At 32.7% G+C, this 21,100-nt stretch overlaps 3 protein-coding genes and 1 long non-coding RNA gene across 5 annotated transcripts; 2 read left to right on the forward strand and 2 right to left on the reverse strand.

The window, feature by feature from the left end:
• The first annotated feature begins 687 nt into the window (after nt 1-687).
• Nucleotides 688-1,978, forward strand: LOC105207516. Its single transcript, XM_011177040.3, has 2 exons — nt 688-1,079; nt 1,676-1,978. The coding sequence occupies exons 1-2, from the start codon at nt 919-921 to the stop codon at nt 1,938-1,940; spliced, it is 426 nt and encodes a 141-aa protein (XP_011175342.1). The 5' UTR covers nt 688-918; the 3' UTR covers nt 1,941-1,978.
• LOC120359689 lies at nt 1,513-2,655 on the reverse strand. Its single transcript, XR_005576451.1, has 2 exons — nt 2,524-2,655; nt 1,513-2,217 (listed from the first exon to the last, which is right to left on the reverse strand). It is a non-coding gene; the product is annotated as an uncharacterized LOC120359689 (long non-coding RNA).
• Tf (transferrin) lies at nt 1,995-7,632 on the forward strand. Its single transcript, NM_001304604.2, is given in 10 exon segments — nt 1,995-2,190; nt 2,570-2,796; nt 3,471-3,774; nt 4,298-4,641; nt 4,972-5,222; nt 5,421-5,656; nt 5,898-6,177; nt 6,367-6,428; nt 6,508-6,770; nt 7,131-7,632. Coding segments are annotated over 10 exon segments (2,109 nt in total). The 5' UTR covers nt 1,995-2,117; the 3' UTR covers nt 7,200-7,632.
• On the reverse strand, nt 7,291-18,593 carry LOC105207594 (glutamate receptor ionotropic, delta-1). 2 transcript variants are annotated; one of them, XM_026133689.2, is made up of 12 exons: nt 17,411-18,593; nt 17,205-17,305; nt 16,947-17,024; nt 16,275-16,586; nt 15,836-15,942; nt 14,972-15,142; nt 14,413-14,642; nt 14,087-14,301; nt 13,568-13,824; nt 13,421-13,499; nt 12,662-13,349; nt 12,090-12,512 (listed from the first exon to the last, which is right to left on the reverse strand). In XM_026133689.2, the coding sequence occupies exons 1-11, from the start codon at nt 17,715-17,717 to the stop codon at nt 13,131-13,133; spliced, it is 2,076 nt and encodes a 691-aa protein (XP_025989474.2). In that variant the 5' UTR covers nt 17,718-18,593; the 3' UTR covers nt 12,090-12,512; nt 12,662-13,130. The 2 variants fall into 2 exon arrangements, with proteins under 2 accessions (XP_011175295.1, XP_025989474.2); XM_011176993.3 differs by lacking the exons at nt 13,421-13,499; nt 13,568-13,824; nt 14,087-14,301; ... (5 more) ...; nt 17,205-17,305; nt 17,411-18,593 and adding exons at nt 7,291-8,211; nt 9,029-9,186; nt 9,277-9,498; ... (4 more) ...; nt 11,168-11,301; nt 11,836-11,919 and having other exon boundaries at nt 12,067-12,512; nt 12,680-13,058.
• Nucleotides 18,594-21,100: the final 2,507 nt, after the last annotated feature.

Raw genomic sequence — 21,100 nt, forward strand, 5'->3', positions numbered from 1 at the left:
AATACCTATCTAATCAAAAAAAGAAACTAATATCTAATCATTAGTAATATATATTCCAAAAGGGATACGTGATCGCAGCCCACACAGATACGCGTTTATGTCTCAACGTCAACGTTCGTGTTTCCGCAAGTTGTATAATGATCCACCGATAAGAATCTATCAACAAGAAACAAAAAAGTCATCCTTATGTTATATATTAGATCCCTCCTCCCACATATATCAGATCTATTTAAAAAAAAAGTTGATATGGCAAAGTGTTATTATATAAATATTATTTTATAATTATTCTCTTGTTATGAAAACAGTATTTTTGCGCAAAAGAAATTGCAATAAACACGTACACGTTATGTAAATATTACAAGTTGGCATTGCACATTAAGTTGCAATATATATGTATAAAGATTAAAATAAGTTGTAATCTCTAACATTATTACATCTTCACACAATTCTAAAATTTTAAAAACTATGATTCTAAAAAAAAAGATTTAATTTATAATTAATTCAATTTAAATTTTTGATGACTTTATAGTGAAGGATTGTTATCTTTATGTTATTATCAACTGTTTTCAGTGAAATTTATGTATTGCATCATGTAAATTAATATTGCCTGGCAGATAACGCGTTTATACAGATAAGCTTTATTTTTATTAGATTATTCTTTATGAGCCTATTCTGCAGCAACATGCACAACACAGCATCATTATATCTTGTGGTTCAGAGATTATATACTTATCGAGTGCCATTTTACGACAAAACATGAGTGACATTACAGTTTGTGATTTGTATACAGAAAAGTGACACAGAATGAAAAAAGGAGACGGAAAATCGTGAAACCGTTGACGATAACGGGGAATTACCGCTGTAAATTATTTTCCTTATATCAATAATGCTCCATACGATTTTAACTTGGCAATATGCATGATAACGTGCATGCGTGTGTGCGTGCGTCGCATCTTCGAAGAGCGAAGGACGCGGATTCGCCAAACAAAGCCGAGGACACGGATTAAACTTGAAACGAGGAGGAGGCGAACGAGGACCGGACCGATGGAGAAAAATCTCTTCAAGGTTTTCCATCCACGGTACCACCGACGAATGGGCGAGAAACCCATTCTGGAAAGTTACCGAGTTAATGACCGCGAGCGATCCGAGCCCAACCAGAGATTCAACGAGATCTAGCTCTTGTAGTATTTTTCACGAACAGAGTCTCATCGAAAACCGGAATAACTTTTTTCTTTATTACAAGTCAATTAAATACTCTGACACATGTTTTGCTTCTGAGATTCGAATATTAGGTTTGTTGATAGTTGATTTTTAAATTGAAATTCTACTGTCTCTGGTAATTGTTTATATATAATTACAGAAATTATTAATATTTGGCCCAATGTACTTTTCTTATAATTAAAGCTTATTTAAATTTTCGCGCGTGTAATCGCGCGATTTCGGCTAAATTAAATTGCTTAAAATTAAATTAACACTTGAAATCGAAAAATAAGTAATTTATTAATTCTTATGTTCAAGATAAAAAAATCTCTGCATCGAACGATGCATTTTTATTGTAACGTTGGTAAAATTGACACAAAAGACAATTATTTTAGTATGTCAACAACATAATTCAAACTCAAAGTTATATCACTTTCGTGATCTTAAACAGAATCACTCTTTATTGTCTATTTAGGTGTATATTCGAATTCGATAATAATTTTCACAACACAAAAATCTGGAACACGAGAAACCTGTCTTTCCCCAAAGAACCATATGCGACGAAGCTGGAAAGTGTCATCGCCGCGGGAGAAGTGAGGAAACGAATAGATAATGAACGACGATGGCGTCATTACACGAAACGAACGAAGAAAGAACGACGGCGGGGATTACCAAGCGATAGGGAGGAAGAGAGGAGGAGAAACAGCGAAACTCCTTCCCCTACTTCTCTTCCGTGCTGAAATAGAAGAAAAAGACGCATCTATATAAGGACGTACGTAGATCGTCGCTGCTCCGGACGGTCTTGACAAGTCGTCGTCGCCGCCGACCATCCGTCTGCGGCCTTACCGCAGAGCTTCGTCTCGTCTTCCCGATCGCGTTGATCCTTTGGGAGAAAATCGCCCTCTGCCGTAATCAAGATGCTGCACAGATTCGCGGTGCTCGCGATTTTCGCGGTGGCGGCTGTGTCCGCTACGAGTCCGCCGCGAGTGTGTAAGTACTTCATGGGAATTGGTGATGCTGCAAAAATAATTGGAAATTATTACAATCAAATATCTGATAATAAATAAGAAAAACTGTCCTCTTTGATTTTACTTGTGAATTTCAAAACCGAATACGATCTTGAAACATTCCGTCATGAGAGTGCGTATAGAATTAACAAAGATTTAAAAACTGTCATACATTTTTTTAACTATCGTTATCTCATGATCATAAAGTCTTTAAACGTCTGAGTTTTTAAGTTTAAATTAAAAAATTTAATTTTAAAGTTTCAAACATAAGTACGTTCAAAACTGCATCAAGCAAAGTAAACGAGGATATGCTTACTGAGTCGTCAATTAATCCGATTTTTTATGAAACACGTTTTGTTTAGTCACAATGTGCATCCCGGAGATTTATTCAAAGGAATGCATCAAGATGATGGAAGATTCAGCGAGCAAAGGCTTTCCGATATCGTGCATTTCCGGGCGCGATCGATACGACTGCGTTGAAAGGGTCGGCAAGAAGGAAGCAGATATCGTCGCTGTAGATCCTGAAGATATGTACCTCGCGGCGAAGAATAAGCTAGCTGAAAAGGCTGGATACAATGTCATCGAACAGGTATTATAATATATTCATACCTATACTTTGATACCTAATATATAAAAAAAAAATAGATCTTTAATCATAAATCTGGCATGATTTTAAAAAACAAGCTTAGAGCAGGTTTAAAAAATACAAAGGAACTTGAATGCAAAAATTTTTTAAATGTTTAACGCAAATATATTTTAACTAATTATAAATATTTTTCATAAAATAAGAAGGAATTGTATTTAAAAAATTAAAAAGAATATTGCATAAAGGTATAATTTGCACGATAAATTATTGTAAAAATACGTTTTTAAAAATATTGAATTATTTCAAATTAACAAAAAAAACTACTTTGAATCATTCACTAATTTAACACTTGACAGCGTTTCACGCAAATGCTATCCCGCCTGTCACGGGCACTCGCAAAGCCGTTTAGAAGATTAGAACTATCATTATTTAAATTATGTAATATATCTCAATTTTTTATTAATAAAAAAAGGAAATAATGGATTTTAAAAATGAGCAAAGGCAATTAAAATCACGTGTACATGACAGCGTCAAAGTGAGATTACTTGCAAGTAAAATTACTTGCAGATGTTTTATGATCTTTCAAGAATAGGATGTTTATTTCAGCATAAGATTTATTATATAATCATATTGTTGACTAATATACGACGTACTTGTCTTTTATTTTATTTGTTCAGGTGAGGACGAAAGAGGAACCTGACGCGATATATCGTTACGAGGCGGTAGCCGTGGTCCATAAAGATCTGGACATTAACAACGTCCAGGGTCTGAAGGGTCTCAAGTCCTGCCATACTGGCGTGGGCCGTAATGTCGGCTACAAAATTCCCATCACGAAGCTGACCGCGATGGGCGTGCTAACCGACATTAACAACCCGGAATATTCCGCTCGCGAGAATGAGCTTCGTGCTCTAAGCACGCTCTTCGACAAAGGCTGCCTGGTGGGCAAATGGTCACCCGATCCTGCCATCAATCAGAGGCTCAGTAAGTGGCGGTAATCTTTGAAATTTGCGGCGATTGTATCATGTAGGTGAACCGTCGGCAAACAATATCATCAACTGCAAAATAACACGTACCTAGATTGACTCATTTCTTTCGTAACACGAACTAATTTTCTCGTATTTATATGAAGTCAAATTACAATCGTGCGAGTTAAGGTGACCGTGACGATCAACAAATTGCGATGCAAATAAAGTAGTTACGTCGAATAGAAAGTAAAACTGCGTTGCGTAAACTGAACTTGCGTTTTTTCTGATTGCAATTGACCGTTTTCTTCCACAAACGGCGAAATAATTAAAATATGCGTATTGACAGTCATAAGACATCGATTTTTAATCAATATCTATTTTTTTATCAAATTTGTCTCGCATTCCAGGATTCGCGTAAATTGTATAAAATTTATTTGAACAAAATTATTTATTGATTCTAATTGAAGAAACATGGTGAGCCAATAATTTCTCAGTTAGACGCTTAATAAACACTTTACGACTATTGCTTTCTTTTTCAGAGGAGACGTACAGCAACATGTGTGCTCTTTGCGAGAAACCAGACTTGTGCGATTATCCAGACATATATTCCGGATACGAAGGAGCTCTACGCTGTCTGGCTCACAACGGCGGCGAAGTCGCCTGGACGAAAGTCATTTATGTGAAGCGTTTCTTCGGTCTGCCCGTTGGAGTTACGCCAGCGGTACCGACATCCGAAAACCCGGCTGACTTCAGATACTTCTGTCCGGACGGCAGCAAAGTGCCAATCGATGCAAATACGAAACCGTGCACGTGGGCCGCCCGACCATGGCAGGGATATATGACCAACGGGGCTGACGCCAACAACGCGGAAGCTATCCAAAGAGTACGTGATCTGCTTTCTAAGCATCTGTTTAGACGTGTTTTTAATGACTAATTGAATGTCACACGGAATAAGGATGAGGCTCTCTGAACAAAAGTGTTCCTACGTGTTACGTGAATCACAAAATTACTATTCATGTTAATTTTTAGAAGAGAGTAATAGTTTTGTTACATATTGGAAGATATTCCTTGATTTTATTAACATTGCTGCAGAGACTAATCGTCGTCATGAACACGATGAGATAATTCTGAAGAAGTTGAGAAATAATCTTTTACAATATGTATATTATATTGCATTAAAGGGATTGCGATGTAACTTTGGAACGTTTTTCAGGAGTTGACGCAACTGGGTCAGCTCGGCGAAAACGAAAAGGCAAATTGGTGGAAGGATCTTTTGCTACTCAACGAGAAGACTTTGGCTGTCGCCGCACCACCAATATCACCGGAAGAGCACTTGAAGAGCGCGAAATACATGGATGTGATAGAGAGGAATTCCGGAGCGCCGGAGAGAGACGCTCGTTGGTGTGTGTGGAATGAAAAAGCGCTGAAAAAGTGTCGTAATCTCGCTAGAGCCGCGTTCTCCAGGTACAGTCATCTAGAATCTAGATCAACTAACTTGGTGCCTTATTGCGAAAGAAATTCTTATTGTTATTTTATTTAGAGTTGAACATGAATAAAAAAACCGATCAAACGCTTTAACAATTAAATTGTCTAAATTATGAAAATGCAAGCATCTCTCATAACATCTTAATATATGTTACATATATACTGTGATCTATACAGAGACGCTAGACCTAGATTTGATTGCATACTGGAGAAAGACGAGACTGCTTGCTTAAAGGCTGTCAGGGACAACGGAGCGGACATCGCAGTGATCGATGGTGCATCGGTAAAACATGCAATCAATGATTACAATGCAAAACCAATCGTCGCCGAGACCTATGGCGACGGGTCAACAAAATTCAGCGAGCGGCCAGCACTTGCTGTTATCAAGAGTGGCTCCTCCCTAAATGGATTGGGTACGTTACCAAAATAAATAATAAAATTTACTACCTATCCGTCAAATTACCAAATACAATGTATAAGATTGCCCAAAAATTGGAATTAATTTTATATTAACGAAGATATCAGTTGAACAAAGACATCGATGTTCAAGCTCAATTTTAGGGAAGAATAAATTATTTGAGTGATTAAAAAAAGTTTAAAGAAAAGAAATGGCGATATAAATCTAAACGAGTTTATTTGTCAATATTTTCACAGCCGACCTAAGAGACAAACCGTCTTGTCACAGCGGCTACGAGGGCGATTACGCTGGCTATTACGCATTGGCACACACACTCAAATTGAAAGGATTTATTAACGAAGTTAGCCAGTTGTATACCTTCTTTTCTAAGTCTTGTGCGCCTGGCGCACCTCTCAACTCGAGATTATGTGAATTGTGTGTTGGCAATATCAAGATTGATGACGATCAGGCGAAAGAAGCGACGAAATGCAAACCTACGGACGCCGAATATTACAACGGCGGAAAAGGAGCGCTCAGGTGACATCCTATTTTTTTTAGCATTTTCTAAACGCATTGTTATCTAATTTGTATAAATAAAATAAGAATTCTTCACGTTCATAAAAAATAAAATTAATTACATAAGGTTTTTCTAATTTAATAATAAAAATTAAGTATTTATGTTACCTTTTATAATCTTTGAAGAGAAAATTTAATTCGTTTTTTTAGATGTTTAAAGGACGGTAAAGGAGACGTCGCATTCCTACCTTTAACAGCTTTGCAACAACTCGGTAAGTACAATTTTCTTAAATAAATTACACATGTAATTATATTATACATTACATGAACGATATACATACTATATTTTAGATAACGAGAAGGACGGCGCTGGCAAACGCGAAGATTACGCCTTACTGTGCCCGAATGGCGGTCAGGCGGCTATCAACGAATGGGAACGTTGTAATTTAGGATTAGAGCCACCAAGAATAATTGTTAGCTCCGCCGGGAAGAGTCCGAACGCCCTCGAAGAATTGAAACATGGCATTTTAGCTGCGAGTAGCCTGTACTCCAAGAATCCAGATCTGCTACGCCTCTTTGGAGCCTGGGGCGACAAGCCTAATGTATTATTCAAGGTAAGATCATTTCCTAATCGGCTGAAATAATTAATCAGTCTGTCGAATTCGTATTAACTGTACAAATGCAAATATGATCAAGTATTAAATGTTGTACCACTATTAAATCGTACAAATAAAAATATTAATTCGTTATCAAAAATGTACTATAAAATTGTATATACATAAGTATGTGTATAACACTTTAAAGTAAAAATTGAAAGATATCAGTTTAATGCTATATTTAGCATCATTCTGAAAAATGATTGAGACTTTTGTATTTTTCTTGCAATATATCACTCTTTAAATTTGATCACATACAGTTAATTTAGATAGCTGTTTATTTGTATGAAAAATAAATATATGGCACTGAATTTTCAGGATGACGTGAAGGAACTGATATCCATCGACAACACATGGGACAAATGGAATGATTGGGCAAATAATTAGCAGAACTACAGCAATCATTAAAACTTGACGATGAAAAATTGAACATTATTTGATAGCTCTTGATCATAGCATATGTGATACTGCAACTCTGTTGTCACCATTAAATAATTAAGTCATATATCGATAACCCGAGATAACTGTTAGATAAATAAAGTACTGTCGATAACTTCGCTTATATTATTACGCACTGACAAGTAGCATATTGTCGTAATAGAGATTACGCACTTCAATCTTTTAAGGAGCCATGCCGAGCGTAGACCTAAATTAAACGCTTGCTTCTTTATACTTTTATAAAAATATATTTTTTCAGAGCATACATGTACATTATATTTCTCGCATTAACATTATAAAAAATTTTTCAAATAGATATGTTTCTCAATAAAAAAGAAAAATTTTTTCATGAATCCCAGCAAATAAAAATAAATTATAATTGATAGAAATGAATTTATTTTGATCAAAAGTAATGTGAATTTAATGAATAGCTCACGTATTTTGTATTTCAATTCGTTTTGAATTCAAAACTAATATAATGCATGAATTCAATCTGAATTCAAATTTATGAATAGTACATTTTGTACTTCAATCCAGTTAAGTTTATTTAAATTTAAAAATACTGAAAGATTCTAAAGTGCAAACTCGGATAAAGTAACATGAATTGCAATTTTTAATTTATTTAAGTTTATTTTTGTTTGCTGGCATTGTAAAACGTAAACGCGACCAGCGCGATTTAAATATAAAACATTTGATAACGAAATAAACACACACACTTAATCAAACTTCGTTAAACAACATTAGCAAAAGTAAAATACTCCAAACGTCAAAACTTGAAAATCATTTCTGCAATTCTGATTAAATCACGACTTTCATCAGTTTATCATAAAGAAAAGTGGATACGCCACCGTATTTGCTGAGCTTGTATTTCTTATATATAACATTCGCACAAGAACTATCGTATTTCTGGGCACGTTGTATCATAATTTGCTTCGTAGAATTCTTCACTTTTTCTTCCCAACTAAATATAAATAAACTGTGAATTAGTACATCTCGCAAAATTTCAAATTAATTATTTCTTGCAAAACATATTGCAAATTATATATTTTTTTTGTTGCAAAATTAATATATCTATACAACACAGAAAAATTGCAGTAAAATAAAAATATTATGCAACAAAAATATTTCAATGCAAGATTGCAGAATCGCAAAAATGTTGTGAAATATTGCAATATTGCTGCAAAAAATCCACCTTTGGAAGTATTGCAATGCAATATTGTTATAATATAATGTGCTTTCTAATAGAATTTAAGGTGTCATTATATTTATATATTTTAGCACATATAACATTCAGAAATATTACATGCTCATAAATTAATTTTTACATTAAATAATTCAAAATTTTATTGGGTAAAATATATTTTATTTATTTTTATTTTTAAACTCAATTCGTCATTCCAATTATTTCATTAAAATGTCAGTGAAAAACTTCATGAAACAGTCTCTTTTATTTTTTTAATGTAGTTTTTAGTTACAAAAAGTAAACTTCCGTTACGTTTATTTGATAGTGCACATTACTCGCGGATAAAGCAGAGGGTATTATTTTTCAATATACACAATATTTTTAAATAATGCAACAGTGCTGAAATATATTGCAAACAAATCTCTGCAAAATCTTTGCAACATGGCACTGCAATGTACAATATTACAGCAAATAATGCTACAAACTTCTGTGCTGTATGAAATATCTGTTCTTTAAGAAAAATGTAACGAATATGTTCATTTAAAACAGAAAGCGAGACGTTTGTTATAAATCTATTCGCCAATCTTTTTCTTACTCTGTGAGCGACTGTTTGTTCTTCCAAATATGGAACCAGGCTTCATCCACGTTAACGTCACTCGAATATACAAAACGAAGTGCTAATTCTGTTGCAGCTATCGCTATCACACACGCCGGGATATCACATAAACTTTCATCCAGCATAGATATATCGATCTATAAAAAAAAAACTACTTGTTTATTTCTGTATAATCAGTTTGCGTATTAAAAATTAAATTGCTTTACATCACTTAAGTTTATAATTACCATGTAGCTACCACAAAAAAATACATTTAAAATATCATTTGGTTTAATAATAATGCATCGACTGTCCCGATTCACATTTAATATGTAGTATGAAAGTAACGAGAACGGATCAGCGAATCGTGTGCTGAACTTAACAACGGAAAGAATCTTCTTTTCAAACGTGAACAAGTTTTTCTCCTGACCAATATATAATTCCTTAGCCAGTTGCAGTATTGCGGACGCCTACAAAGATTATTCTATTCGATTAGATAACTTCAAAGAATTTATATTAAAATTACAGCTGTTTTAATCGTCTAGTTATGACAAGTTCCAATCTTTATTCTGATCTAAGAATTTTATTACCGATGGTATTTTATCACCAGGTGCATCTCGCTTGAGTATTATCCAGAGACACGCCAGAGCTATTAATTGTATATCATGCATTTCCACCAAAATTCGATCAATAGTTACATTAAACAACTTGATAGTCTGATAAACAACATGCGACGAGTAGTGATAGTGTGCCTAAGAATTAATTGTAAAACCGAAATTAACATTTTTAATAAAAACGTTTTTTCGTTCTAATTAAGTACGTAAAAATATCTTACATGTTTTCATTATTAATATAAAAATTATTTTTGCATATATGAGCACAAAAAAAAATTTATATTGCTTTCAATGAATTTCTACATTAATAAAAACTCTACGTTGCACTTACGCCAAGGCGAATAATATATTTCACGATAATTCTTCTCTGTTCTGCGTTTATATTCTCACGTAGAAAACGAGAGGACAGCCTCGGTGCATTTTCCTCTCTCATGCGTTCTGCGTCTAGTACGTCCTCCAAGTAATCGCGTTCGTACGGTGTTAAGGCAATAATGTCAAGCTCGTCCACTTTGTTCATCAATGATTTTCCTGTTGCCACTCGTTTTTCATAACGCACCTTTGTAACAAATACAAAAATGTTTTAAATAAACGAGTTAATGATATAAAATGATTTATTTACTTTAATACTAAAGCTGTAGTATAGCAATATGCCTGTGTAGTCGTAAGTTTATTTTAAAAATATGTCTAATTTGCATATCACACTAATATCAGAAACGCACCGAGAGAACGTATTGATATATTAACAATAGGTATATTATACAATTTATATTTTAATATCATAAATAACAACAATATAATAATAAATAATAATATTCAAATAATAATAATAAATTAAACAAATAATATTTTCTATAAATTATATTTCTGTACCTTCGTCGGAGTCAATGGCAGGGACAAAGGACCATCTAAAGGTGTTACGCTTACAGCAGAGTTCATCATCGTAGATTGATTATTATGTAATAGATTAGTATTTAATACACCCTGAGTTGTCGTAGAAGTAGAGCTCCTGAAAAAGATATTTGCAACAATTTAAAGTTCAGTTTTGTGCTTGTTTTGCTATAATTTATCATTTATCAGAAACAATTTGTATTATTTTTAATTAATAATTTAATAATAATATACAAATAAAATCTTTATTTTATTTTATTTTATATTTGTAAGTATTTTATACCTCGTGTTAGTTTTATCTCGTGAAGCAAAATCTTGATTTTCCAGATACACTGCAATTTCGTTTGATACCATTCTAAGTACATTCGTCAGGGAATTGGCATTTTGTTCAACATTTTTATTCGATTCAGTCGTCTGATTTTGCGGCGTCTCAATCTCGGGTTGCAAATCCATAGATCTAATAATAAAATTTTTTCGTAATTTGGTTTTTACATTCGTTCTATCGACATTCTGTGCATTGGCCGTTATGTTTTTGGGCACAGAACCAGCTGTAAAAAATTTACGAATAAGAAACTTTTTCTTTTTAACTTAGGCTCGTGCATGCACATTGGGTTTTATTATATTCAAAAGTACTAACTTTGTGACCTCCTCATTTTATCCCTCCACATTTGGATACTTGAAAGAGTTCGTTTTTTAACGTCATCCGTAAGACATTTAGCTCTTTGAATGTCGGATGGTTGTACTTGCAACTTTCTGCAATCGGAATAAGATCTGTAAATAAAATTTGATTTATTATTGCCACAATAAATATAACATGTAAATAGACATTGATAAAATTTAAATATGTATGAAAATAGGTTTAGTGAAAAATTTCTTAATTAATGTTTTTGTATCAATATTCCGAAAGCTAAACTTCAAAATAAACTAAGAAGAAGGAACTTGCATAAGTTCCTTATGTTTTATTTATTTCAGTTAAATTGAAGAAATTATTCAAAGCATATAGAAAATTTACAAAAATAAAATATTTTACTTCATAATAAGAGAGCAGCAGACGTAGTAATAATAAACAGGTAAGGTCAGATATAATATGATAGCAAAACATTTTCAAACGGTTACTATTTTGAAAATAAAATCTAAATACGAGTATTTATATTCATGCAATATTCTTCTTTCGTTTTGCATTTTAAACTGAATAACTTATAAATAAATTGTAAATTATATTATAATCTTTATATTTTTATAAATTATAATATTATAACACACACAAAGAAATGTGTTAAAAAATATGTTTATTCGTAGAATTACCTTCGATTTGCAAATAATTTGCTTTTCATTGCGACCGCTCTGTCCAAAGGAACTCTGTGCCGACAGTTGCTTGAGGAACGCGCTCTTAAAAAAAATATTTTTTTTTTATTAGCTTACTGAAATTCTTTATTTTGTGTATATCGCATTAGAGAGAAGCATCAAATATAATCTTTAAAATACAGCTTGGTATCTTTAGAACAAAATTAATTTTTCGTGAAACATTCCCCTCACCTGCGTGAAACGGTATGTAAATCAGAATCAATTTTGACTGCCGCTGCTTCAGTTGTCGACACAATTGTCTTTTCGGGCTTTTTGTTATTCGGGTTTTCCGTTTGGGCTTGCTCTGATCCTCTTGCTCTGATCTCTTTTCTGCATACATCTTTTCGCACACGAGGGCGTGATCGGACATTCTCGTCATTGCCATCGTGATAAATCTGGAACTTTGGTTGGCCGACGAAAAAGTTTTGCATCGACGTTGTCCTACGAACGACACGATTTTCCGCGTTCCACGATAAGCCTTTCCTCTTTCCTTCGCTTTTGCCTTCGAGTTTGCCATTTTGCACACTGTACACATTTTCTTTATTCATGGACATACGGTACTTCTCTTCTAACTCTTTCTGATATTCCGACACACGAAACTTCGACGACATGACTCAGCAGCTAGAAATACTTGCAAGCTAATTTGTCATTGATTAGTAATTAATAGTAATAATAGAATATTTTTAACATATATTACATAATAAACATATTTCAAATAATATCTTGTATATAAAAATATATAATTAATGAATATATGTAAGAATATCACACTACAATGTAATTATACCACGTAATTATATATTACAATTATTCAATAGAAGAGACAAAAGATTCTCGGTACTCGATAGAAACACTAGCAAGAGACGTGACTTTAACTTGACTTATCGCTTGGTAAACTCTGGAAACGACTGCCAGGGAAATCAGCAAATTCTATAGCCTACGAGTTTTGCCCCCCACAGCGTATACTGTGACCGCACCGTTGTAAACAAAACTATATGAGATCGCATACACGACACGAAGAATTCGAAATTTAAAATAATTTAACCGTTCTTTACTTTGCATGTGAAAACAAGAAAAATAGAAGATAGACATGAAAAATGTTTCTTCAGAAAATATTGACTAAGTTTATATACATAATAAATTAGATAAATTGTAGTACAATCAATAATATACAATATGTAGTTAATAATAATGACTTTTAATTAGGGTGTAAAAAACATCCCAGCTGATCATTTACGAAAAAAAGAATGGAATGGTTATTTCTGGGTTAAAAATTTTTTGTAGCGACGTAACATCATATTTATGTCCAGCTGCCGCGGATCATTGACTTGTTGCTTGATTCGTTGATTAGACATTGCTTTGTAGATAACTTGTTCCACAACGCAGATGAAATAGCTGATGAACAACGTAATAATTATTAAAAGCAGTAGCGGCACTATGTCGCCGATCTCGACCGATTTCCATCCTGATTTTTCCTATAACCAGAAGTAAGTGTATCAATCTGTCTATCGAGTGATAGCCTGCAAAATCTAATAAACGTGCGTACATTTATTTCGTTTAGGCTGCTCGACCATTGCGTCTGCATTAAACGTTGCAGAATTCCACTGTCTCTTAATACAAGAATACTGTAAAAAATAAAACGGATGTTTTATCAGAATTACATCATAATTCACATTAATGAAGTTCCACGAACTTTTTGTTAATGATACCACGGTATGGACTGTTTGGTTGCAGAGCCATCGCTATGGTGGACTGCGTGATAACATCCAACGACTCCAACTTGCAGCTGATCATCGGCTTTAGCAATATTGCCGTGCTATCCATCATCATAAAGGCATACTTCTTCTCCCTACAAACGCGTCCTAGGCCATCCAAAGCATTATTCGGCAAATCAGTTTCTTTTTTTAGTAACTGATCAAACAGCACTCTCATCGTTCTATCCGATGTGTTCTGTCGTAAAAATCATTTCAAATTAATAGATAGCATATAAACCTTCTATAAACAATATTTTTGTTGCTAATTTATTTAAAAAAAGAATAAAGACGTATAAATTAATACGTAATTCATCTTAATCTTGTATCAATAAAAAATTTAATTAACTATATATATATATATATATATATCACTGCAACATTTTACTTTAAATATACAATATCCTTATCTTCTGATCATTGATTTTATGGCAAGATAATGTCAAGATTATTTTTAACACCTGGAAGAAACTATAATCAGCTGAGTCTTTGATCACGCCAAAACGATAAGTATTATCCCTCAGTAGGCCATCCATAGTCGTAAAAGGCATGACGAACGTTTTAACAGCAAGATAACTAATTAAGGCAGCGGAATACGCTGCTACGATCACGACAGCTGATAAATGAATTACGACCTGCACCATTCTTATAGGATCCAGCATCGATTGTTTCATACCTGTTACCATGTTTCATGAAAGAGAGCGGTCGTACATTAAAAAAGAACTATACCAAATTGAGAAAGGCACAAGTATTCGAGTAAAGAATGGTGCGCAGAAATTAAAATTACCTTGACTACAAAACGCTCCTACAGTATAAAATAAAATTTCTGTAAATCTCGAACGATCATTTTGAAGATACGGTAACATGAATGCAAATAATTTCTGAATAAACACGATCAATCCGCTTGAAAATACGATGATAAAAACGATAGCGCCCCAAATCGACCCGGAGAACGGTGCCGTGTAAGCATTCCATTTTAAATCGGTCATCGCAGGCCTTTTGATATATGTACGACACCTTAAAATAGAGAATGTAAATAATAGATTTTAATTACATTAGTCAAATCCTAAACTTGCAAGTATATTAATTTTCAATGAACTCTGACGTGTTTAAATATTTAGATGTCTGGACGTCTGGAATGTCTTAAGTAAGATATATATTTGACTAAAATTTTGTTAATTTTGCAAATTTTAATAATTTACACATTTAATTTACACATTTTGCTTGCTAGGTATAGACTGTTTGTTAGATTAAGCATCAGAGAGATATGTCAATCATGTCAAAAAATTGTTCGGTTAAACTTTGATATTTCATTGCTTAAAATTTTTGAAGAAGAAATATATTACTTGGTTGTGAAGATAGGCTGTGTAAAACTGATAGCATCTAATCTATCCGAGGTCATCATGAATTCCGTTGCCGCAAAATCAACATCGTTATTCTTTAACATCTCAACCACACCTGTACACGAACGGTTTGGTAGACACATGCCCCATGTTTCGGCCTCCTTGTAAGTGAATCTACAGCACAATTAGGGAAAATTTATTTTTGTAATCAGCAATTTTGTCTCAGCCTGTATAAGACAAGAGTAATGAATTAGTTTCAAAACAATTGATAAATCAATTAATTTCATGACAATTGTATGTTTTTGCTTAAGGAACGTTGCAGCGAAAAAGCTGTCAAGATAAAAAAATAAACAATTACATATTATTTCAAAATTATTAACTATTTCTTTCAAACAACAATACCTGTTGCAACAGTTTCAGGACAAAAAAGGACACACTATGAAGGAGCGATGATAAAGTCATGATATATAACTTTGCTGTCAAATAGAACAGTTTGAAATTAGGACAGCAGTGTAATCTTCTTTAAAACATTATATCCTTATAGAAGCAAGAACAAATTACAAAAAATTAAGAATAAAATAGCACAGGAAAATGATAAAGCAACGGAAAAAAACCAAAGCAAAAGAAAGCTGATGAAACTAAAAAAACTCCGGACAAAAAATGACACATGTAAATTTAAAATATATTACAGTATAACTTATTGTGACAATTATTAATTTCTCATGCATCTGATAAATCTTATATTTTTATTTGCATATTATATAACATAGTCGTTAAATAATAGCACTTATCCACAGAGCACAATTTTATATAACATAATAACTTCCACACATCCGTAAGATAATTTTAGTCTGATAATTCACTTACGTGCAATTTAGTGCTTCTTGCAATAGGAATATTACTTCCCCAAAAAAGCCATCTATTCCTATTATCTCATCGTGTGCGTTACGACGAAACATACTGAGAGGAGGGTCCTATCGATAAAATTGTTATATTAAAGCAAATATTAAATCAAAGTTCTTGAATATAATAAACATTTTATTTTTTAAGAAAAGAAAAAAAAGAAGGTAAGGTGATAAATGATTAACAAAAATACTTTTCAACAACAATATGTCATTTTTAATCTATTATATGTGATGTAGAAGAAAAAAAAATTAGGAAAACGTAATTTAAATGTAATTATTATATACTGACGGTAATTATTATTTTTCTTTCAATGATTAGCTAATCACTAATTGCATGTCTAAAAAAATTGATATAATTATAATTATGAAACTCTCGCGAAAAGTAAAATAAGCGTCCTTACGTGAATCGACGTAACACGTATATTCTGTCCGAAAAGATCGTTTCTTCTAAAATATAGACCATGTTTAGGACCATTCAGACCGTGCTGAACATCCCATGTACCGAACTGGTTGGATCTCAGTTCTTTTCCTCTGTCAACTTGATAGACTTCGGTGATAATCTCTCTACCAGTTACGTTTGGGCTAGACTGAGCCACCATAAACTTACAGTCAAATGGCACGTAAATCTCAAAGAAAAATTCCGAGATGCTGGTCTCGTTACCGAAGAATACCAGCCAAGTGGGATAATACATTGCGATCCACGATGCCATTTCCTACATTTTAGTAAATAAACGTTTATATTACTCGTCTGCATGAAAATTTATCAGACTATGTGTTATGAGCTAACAAGAAAGCAATATTTCACCCAAAAAAAATAAAAATTTGTAAAAATATTTTGGTTTTATTAAATTGTAAAACATTTTAAAAGTGCGCAGCAATAAAAACTCTAATGAGTCCAATCTATTTAATTTGTGCACGTATTTACTATAATTTGAAAATTCAAAAAGAAGAAACTTTTTATATTTTTATACACATTAATATTTTTTTAAATCTAATAATAATATTATCACAATAATTAAATAACTAATAAAGTCTCTTTAATGATATTCTTTAAACTGTTCAGGAATATTTACATATGCAAAATCATCTCTTAAAGCATCGTTCATTAGGACGAACAAAGGCCTCTTGATGTGAAAAAAACTTTGTCCAACCTGCAAGCAAACAAATCCCTTTTTTTGCAAGGTGCATTATTTGGGATAATTAGATGCACAACATAATTCTGCTATTTATTACATATGATTTTGTTAAGAAATGTTTCGCTTTGATATTAAACAATTAAGTAATACGGATTTCAGAAAAAGAACAAATTTCTTTCTTTTTTAAACGCTTACTCGTTCATTAAACATACGAAAATCCATGAAAGCAGTGCGTATAAAACTATTCATGCTCAGATATTTCTGAAGAAAGAGCATGTGTTCATCTTCCATGATTCCTGCAAAGCGCGATTTTTCAATATATACGAAGAATCGAATGAATCAGCGTGTCAAATCGCCGTAGTAATATTTGTTGCAATATTCTATTTCCACATTGTTCTCACCTGTCTCATTAGAATTGTGCAGAAGTAGGATGCATGTGTTATTGAAATAGTCATGTATACTTTTGATCAAACCCTCGTACACATAAGTCGGCCTAATCAATAGACCGCACACGAAATCAAATGATACCCACGTGAAAATAATCGGACTTAAAATCAAATAGAGATCGAGTCTGCTAAACATCCTTTTATGGCGATTGTCGATAGTAGGAATGTTACTGATTTTATAAGTCAGCTCAACAAAACCAGCTCGAGCACGATGCACAACGATCCCGGAGCCAATATATTTGCGATTGCAGCCACACTGCATTTACTTCATATCGACCGCAGCAAATAAAGTAGTCAATTTAGTTTGTTAGATAACGGTACACATTACAGCAGTTATTCGTGTCACACGACAATTACCTGACTGCTCTGTTAAAGCATAATAAAGTTTTATTCGCGCGCCAATCGTGTGCCTCATCGCAATTATCGATCTTGAGGACCGACTGATTCAGACACGAGGGACTCGCGCGACTGCTCTTCAACTCGCACGACAATTCGAATGCCAAGAACAAAGTCATTTTCTAAGTAAACACTAATACCTACTGACACGCACATCGATTCTGCAAGTTTGAAATAAATTATGCAATTGCTCTCTTCATGTGTATTTGCTCACCAGTTTATAAAGCGAGCCAGGCCACTGTTCAAACAATTCTTTGTACATTGTCGGTGATTTTAAATAGAATATTGTTTGATGAGCAAAATGACTTGCGAACTCTGTGAACAGATATATTCAAATTAAATGACCGATTTGTTTATCGAAAATTTTAGATAGGTACACAAAGGTATATGACGGTATATAAAGAGATATAAATTGGATAATGCAATAAGTATATTCGATCAAAATCTATAATCAACGACAAACATGTGAGACATGGAAAAGTTTTTTCGCTAATGCGAGATATTTATAAACACTAGAACATAACAATACGTGCTAATGAAAAAAAAACTACAAAAATACGAAAAAACTGCTGTTATGCTTTTTTAAAAATTCTGCTCCTCTAAATTTGGAACCACACTTCATCTACGTTAACGTCACTCGAATATATAAAACAAAGTGCTAATTCTGTTGCAGCTATCGCTGTCACACACGCCAGGATATCACATAAGCTTTCTTCTAGATATATCGATATAAAAAACTACTTATTTATGTCTGTATCCCCTACAGCACAAAAACTTGCAGCAACATTGCTGCAATGTTGCAATGTTGCACGTTGCAATGCAATGTTGCAGAAACATTGCAAAGATATTTTTTTGCAATATTACTTCAGCAATATTGCAGCATTATCTAAAAAATATTATGAAAAATATAATGACCTATTCTATTCTATTATAAATGCATGGTCATTTAATAAGAATTACTTCTATAATTTTTAACCTTTAAGAATTCTTAAATAAAATACATTATATTATTACACACATAAATTAGCATATTAGTCTTAATATATCAGTAATACTAAAACTTTCTATAATAGATCAATGCGTTTTTTAGAACAATTTTAATTACTTTGTATGTTAAGAATATTATGTCAAGTTGTATATAATCCATGAGTAAGGTTTTGCATACAATAGAGGAATAGAAATGATTATTAAATATTAGAAACAAAAAAAATTAAAAATACAGATTAACGAGGGAAGATCAGGAAAAAGTAGAAAAAAGTTGATTTTTATAAATTTTTTTGCGGCATAAGACTTTCAAAATGAACTGTCCATAACTTTTCTCACATACTTCTCATAATTCTCACATACTTCTTATAATAACTTTTCTCACATACTTTTTATAATTCTCACATACTTCTTATAATAAAAAGATGTAGAATTATATAAAATATGTAAGAAAAGTTATTGACAATTTATTAAAAGTCTTGTGCCGCAAAAAAATTTATGAAAATCAGCTTTTTCCGCTGATTACATGACCTTTCCCCCTTAAATGTAAAACGCTCAGTGAATATAACATTTTATGCCTTATTTGTATCTATTGTGCGTTTCGTTTAATATTTATTTCTAATTTTTTGTATGTCTAATATTTAATCCATACAATACATAAATTTGCAGCAATTAACATTCCAATGTTACAGCAATGTTGCTGCAAGTATTCCTTCATAGCTGTATACTGTGTAATGTTTCGCTGCAATATTGTTGCAAGTACTCTTTCATTGTACGCAGAGCATAATATTGCATAAACCTTATATTACAATGTTGCTGCAACATTACGTGCAATGTTTCAGCAATATTGTTAAAGCGGACATTTTACCGAAACATTGCAGCAATATTTTGCAACATTTCTGCAATATTACAATCTTGCAATAAAATATTTCTGCAATGTTGCTGCAATATTTTTGTACTGTACGGGATGATTTTTACGTACTAAAAATTAAATTGCTTTACATTACTTTAGTTTATAATTACCATATAGCTGCCACAAAAGAAAACACACAAGATATCATTTGGTTTAACAATTCTGCATCAAGACTGTCCCGATTTACATTTAGCATGAAAGTAATGACAACGGATCAGCACATCGTGTACTGAACTTAACAGTGCAGCAATCTTTTTTTTGAACAAGTATTACTCTTGACAAGTGTATCAATTCTTCTCTAGTTGCTATATTGCAGTTGCCTACGACGACTATTCGAATAGAATAGATATATATATTTAAAAAATTTATATTAAAATTATAACTATTTTAATAGTCTAATTATGACAGATTCAATGTTTCTTTCAAAATAAGAATTTTATTACCCATTGTACTTTATCATCAGGTGCATCTCGCTTGAGTATTATCCACACGCTGAACAAAACTATATGAGATTGCATACACAACCCGAAGAATTCGAAATTCAAAATAATCTATCCATTATTTACTCTGCATGTGAAAATAAGAAAAATAGAAGATAGACATGAAAAATGTTTCTTCAGAAAATATTAACTAAGTCTATATACATAATAACTTAAATAAATTGTAGTACAATCAATAATATACAATATGTAGTTAATAACAATGGCTTTTAATTAGGGTGTAAAAAACATCCCAGGTGATCATTTACGAAAAAAAAGATTAGAATGGTTATTTCTGGGTTAAAAATTTTTCGTAGCGACGTAACATCATATTTATGTCCAGCTGCCGCGGAGTATTGACTTGTTGCTTGATTCGTTGATTAGACATCGTTTTCTAGATAACTTGTTTCACAACGCAGATAAAATAGCTGATGAACAACGTAATAATTATTAAAAGCAGTAGCGGCACTATGTCGCCGATCTTGATCGATTTCCATCCTGATTTTTCCTATAACCAGAAGAGTATCAATCTATCTATCGAGTGATAGCCCTTATTTTGTTTAGGCTGCTCGACCATTGCGTCTGCATTAAACGTTGCAGAATTCCACTGTCTTTTAATACACGAATACTGTAAGAAATAAAACGGATGTTTTATCAGAATTACATCATAATTCGCATTAATGGGATTGCACGAACTTTTTGTTAATGATATCACGGTATGGACTATTTCATTGCAGAGCCATGGTGGACTGCGTGATAACATCCAACGACTCCAACTTGCAGCTGATCCTCGGCTCATTTAGAAGCGTTTTAAAGCCGTCTTTAATCTGTTTTATCCAAATTGGCTTTATTTAGAAATGGCACGTCGGAACA

Source organism: Solenopsis invicta, chromosome 16, assembly GCF_016802725.1.
Source record: "Solenopsis invicta isolate M01_SB chromosome 16, UNIL_Sinv_3.0, whole genome shotgun sequence".
NCBI lineage: Eukaryota > Metazoa > Arthropoda > Insecta > Hymenoptera > Formicidae > Solenopsis > Solenopsis invicta.

Bases quoted from the DNA above. Each gene is read 5' to 3' on its own strand.
- LOC105207516 (XM_011177040.3), top strand. From the start codon at position 919: ATGATAACGTGCATGCGTGTGTGCGTGCGTCGCATCTTCGAAGAGCGA. The intron at 1,080-1,675 runs GTACCACCGACG...TTGTCTATTTAG, and splicing joins TTCAAGGTTTTCCATCCACG to GTGTATATTCGAATTCGATA.
- LOC105207594 (XM_026133689.2), bottom strand. From the start codon at position 17,717: ATGCAGTGTGGCTGCAATCGCAAATATATTGGCTCCGGGATCGTTGTG. The intron at 16,587-16,946 runs GTAAATATTCCT...ACTAAAATGTAG, and splicing joins TAAGAGATGATTTTGCATAT to GAAATGGCATCGTGGATCGC. The intron at 15,143-15,835 runs GTAAGTGAATTA...ATTGTGCTGTAG, and splicing joins CAAGAAGCACTAAATTGCAC to ATTCACTTACAAGGAGGCCG.